Source organism: Phanerochaete carnosa, assembly GCF_000300595.1.
Source record: "Phanerochaete carnosa HHB-10118-sp unplaced genomic scaffold PHACAscaffold_2, whole genome shotgun sequence".
In the NCBI taxonomy this organism is placed as follows: domain Eukaryota; kingdom Fungi; phylum Basidiomycota; class Agaricomycetes; order Polyporales; family Phanerochaetaceae; genus Phanerochaete; species Phanerochaete carnosa.
In genome coordinates, this window is record NW_006767629.1 from 4358053 (window position 1) to 4361127 (window position 3075).

Consider the following 3075-nt stretch of genomic DNA (forward strand, 5'->3'; position numbering starts at 1 on the left):
CTGGTGCACTCATCTGTCGAACGGCGAGCTGTTGGACGAGATCCTGGACATGCTTCTTGAGTTCGTACAAAGGCAGCTGCTGCATTGGGTTGAGGCCTGCAGCCTTCTCGGACTGTTAAGGGATGCCATCTCAGGCATCAACGAGGTCCAGCGGAAGCTGAGGGTGAGTGCGCCTTGCTCTCGAGTATAGCTCATACATCTAAGTTCCTGGACAGGGTGTTGACGATGACCGAGCGAGGGACATTGTCATTCTGTTGAATGACTGCGAACGCCTGGTTGTCGGCTACTTTCCTGCGATCAGCGGCTCAGCGCTACAGCTGTACTGTTCACTCCTATCACTCATCCCGACGAAGACCGCACTTGCACAGACATATGCGCACAAGTGTTTCTCCGAGATCTCTGTCAAGGTCTTTGGTGATGTCCCAGGCATGTGGAACGCCTGCTTGAGCACAGTCACTGTGCATGGGGGCGATTCAGTCACGGCGGTCGACTTCTCACTCGACGGCAGGACGATTGCCTCATCAGGATTGGACGGCGGGATACGGATTTGGGATGCGCTGACGTGCGCCCCGCTATTGGTCCTCTCCAGTCATTCCAACAGCGTTTTCTCTGTCAAATACTCTCCAGACGGCGCTCGCATAGCTTCTGCTGCTTCCGACAGAACAGTCAAGATTTGGGACGCAGTGTCCGGTGTGCTCATCCGCACCCTGGAAGGGCACACGGACGACGTGAACTGCGCAGTCTTCACACCCGATGGCAGCCTCATCGTATCTGGCTCCAACGATCTGTCTATCAAGATATGGGACGCAGGAACGGGTGCCTGTTTGGTGACCCTGACCGCGCACGATAGCGATGTCACATCCATTGCGGTGTCTCGGGATGGCCGTTGGATGGCGTCGAGCTCGTTGGACCAAGTCATTCTGTGGAGCCTGGAGGCGCCGGCATACACTCATCGTGTCGTGGAAACCCCCAAAGGCGAATCCTTCTCTTTTGATGCTGTTGCCTTCACGCCAGACAGCTCCCAAATTTTGATCGCATCGTACATCTTTGGCTCGAAGTCGGGGAAGCTGTCAGTCTGGGATGCCGAGACCGCAAAGCACCTCCGTGACCTCCGGCCATCAGGCCGATCGTTCCAGCGGACCTGCGGTCCCAGCTTTCCTTCAACAGGAGACGTGCTCGCCTGTGCCACAGATAAAACTGTCCTCGTCTGGGACTTTGCTCGCGGCGAGGTTCGACAGGCGTTCTCCAATCACACCGAACGTGTCACGAGTGTCGCTTATAACCACGACGGGACTCGCATCGCGTCTGGCTCGTTCGATGGCACTGTCCGGCTGTGGGACGTGACGCAACCTGCGGCGATCAAGCCACGACTCGAGAACACCAGCAACCCATCCAGCGAGAAATCAACCAGCTACTCCTCAGTCGCTTTCTCTCACAGCACGACGCGTGCGCTGCTGGTTTACAACGACAGTACCAGTACCAGTATCGAGGTGGCGAAGACTGATTCGTGGGGCCGCGCATACAAGCCCCTGGCCGTACCCTCGAAACACGAGCACTACGTAGCGTTCTCACCAGACGATGCAACAATCCTTACCGCATCAACTATATTTCCCGGATTAGCGGGATATCATGGCGTGGTGGCTCTCTGGGACACTGCTTCCGGGACGCCGCGTCTCCAGCTTGAGGGCGAGCTGAGCGTTGCGTATTGGTTCTCCTCTTTCGAGCACACCTTTCTGTGGAGCGCCGTCTTGGGCTACATCCCTCACTGCTTCGGCGGCCTGTCGTCGTCGCTGATGTTCTCACAAGACAGTCGCTACCTGCTCGTACCGAATTTATCCGCAGCCGGAGATGATCATTCCGCTTGTCTCTGGGACATTGCAACAGGCAAGCCCATTCGCAAATTTGTCGGACATACGGATCGTGTCCGCTCCGTCGCCTTCTCGCTGGACGGCAGACGTATTGCAACGGGCTCCGACGATACGACTGTCGTCATTTGGGATGCTGCCACCGGAGAATCTCTGGCGACGTGTAGGGGCCATCGGGACCCGGTTTTCTCCGTCGCCTTCTCTCCTAGTGGAGAACGTGTTGCATCCGGAGGCTATGATCATCTCGTTCTGGTGTGGAATGTAGAGGGAGGAGAACCGCTCCGGGAGCTGGAGGGGCACACCAGCACGGTGTCGTCGGTCGCTTTTGCTCCCGGTGGGGACGTCATCATTTCCTCCTCGCTGGACAAAACCATGCGACTCTGGGACATCGAATCCGGCGCGTGTCTCCTCGACCTCGACCTACATACCTGGTACCGCACCCTGCACCTGTCCCCCGACGGCTCTGGAGTCCTAGTCGATGACGGTAAACGACTTGTCCAGTTGTGGGCCCCTGTAGATGCCGACGCGCAGGTGACGACCCCGCTCCCATGGCTTCCGCGCCGCACCTGGCCTATATACTACATCGAGGATGACTGGATATTCTCTTTGACGCCGTCTCGGCGGTCGCGGTTGTGTTGGCTTCCGCCAGACTGGCATCGCGAGGGCTTTGCGGGATATTGTGGGCACGATGTAGTGTTCGAGAGTGGTTATAAGCTAAATTTCTCAGGACTGAATAGGTACCTAGACAGCCTGCACAGTAATCGCACACAATAATGTATTCAGGATGTTGTACGCCTTCGCGCATAGATGGACCATAGTTCCAGTAGCACAGGAATATGCTGCATTGAAAGCAAATGTATTATAAATGTACGCCATACATACAAGTGATACTACATGAATGCCATGGCGTTGATCCACCTCATCTACGGTGAAAATCGCAGTGCAAGGACGCCCGCCAAGTGTGAGCCGTCAGACAGCAAAGCCTCCTGGCAGACGACTATAGCTGAGGCCAAAGTGATACTAGCAGTTGTGAAGCGATGCTCCACGCGGACTCGATGGCGTTCGTCTTGCGGCTCTCGAGCGAGAGCGACCGGCGCTTGGTCCCGCCCTCGCCGATGGCGTTCAACTTCGTTGTCACCGGTGTAGTGCGAGTCACGACCGCGGGAAGCGAGAACTGGTCGCGCTACCATGCGGTATCTACTCCGAGCTG

General features: G+C 56.7%; 2 protein-coding genes across 2 annotated transcripts in view; one reads left to right on the forward strand and one right to left on the reverse strand.

The window, feature by feature from the left end:
- PHACADRAFT_206301 (uncharacterized protein) overlaps positions 1-2639 on the forward strand; it is a gene marked incomplete at its 3' end in the record, with an annotated part of 5704 nt that extends 3065 nt beyond the window's left edge. Inside the window, exons 9-10 of the mRNA XM_007392586.1 lie at positions 29-163; positions 216-2639. Coding sequence (XP_007392648.1) covers positions 29-163; positions 216-2639 — 2559 coding nt within the window. The remainder of the gene's footprint in view (positions 1-28; positions 164-215) is intronic.
- Positions 2640-2862: 223 nt separating this feature from the next.
- The window catches only part of PHACADRAFT_192507 (uncharacterized protein), a gene marked incomplete at both ends in the record, with an annotated part of 275 nt that continues 62 nt past the window's right edge, over positions 2863-3075 (reverse strand). The window contains one exon of the mRNA XM_007392587.1: positions 2863-3048. Within this exon, the coding sequence (XP_007392649.1) occupies positions 2863-3048 (186 nt within the window). The remainder of the gene's footprint in view (positions 3049-3075) is intronic.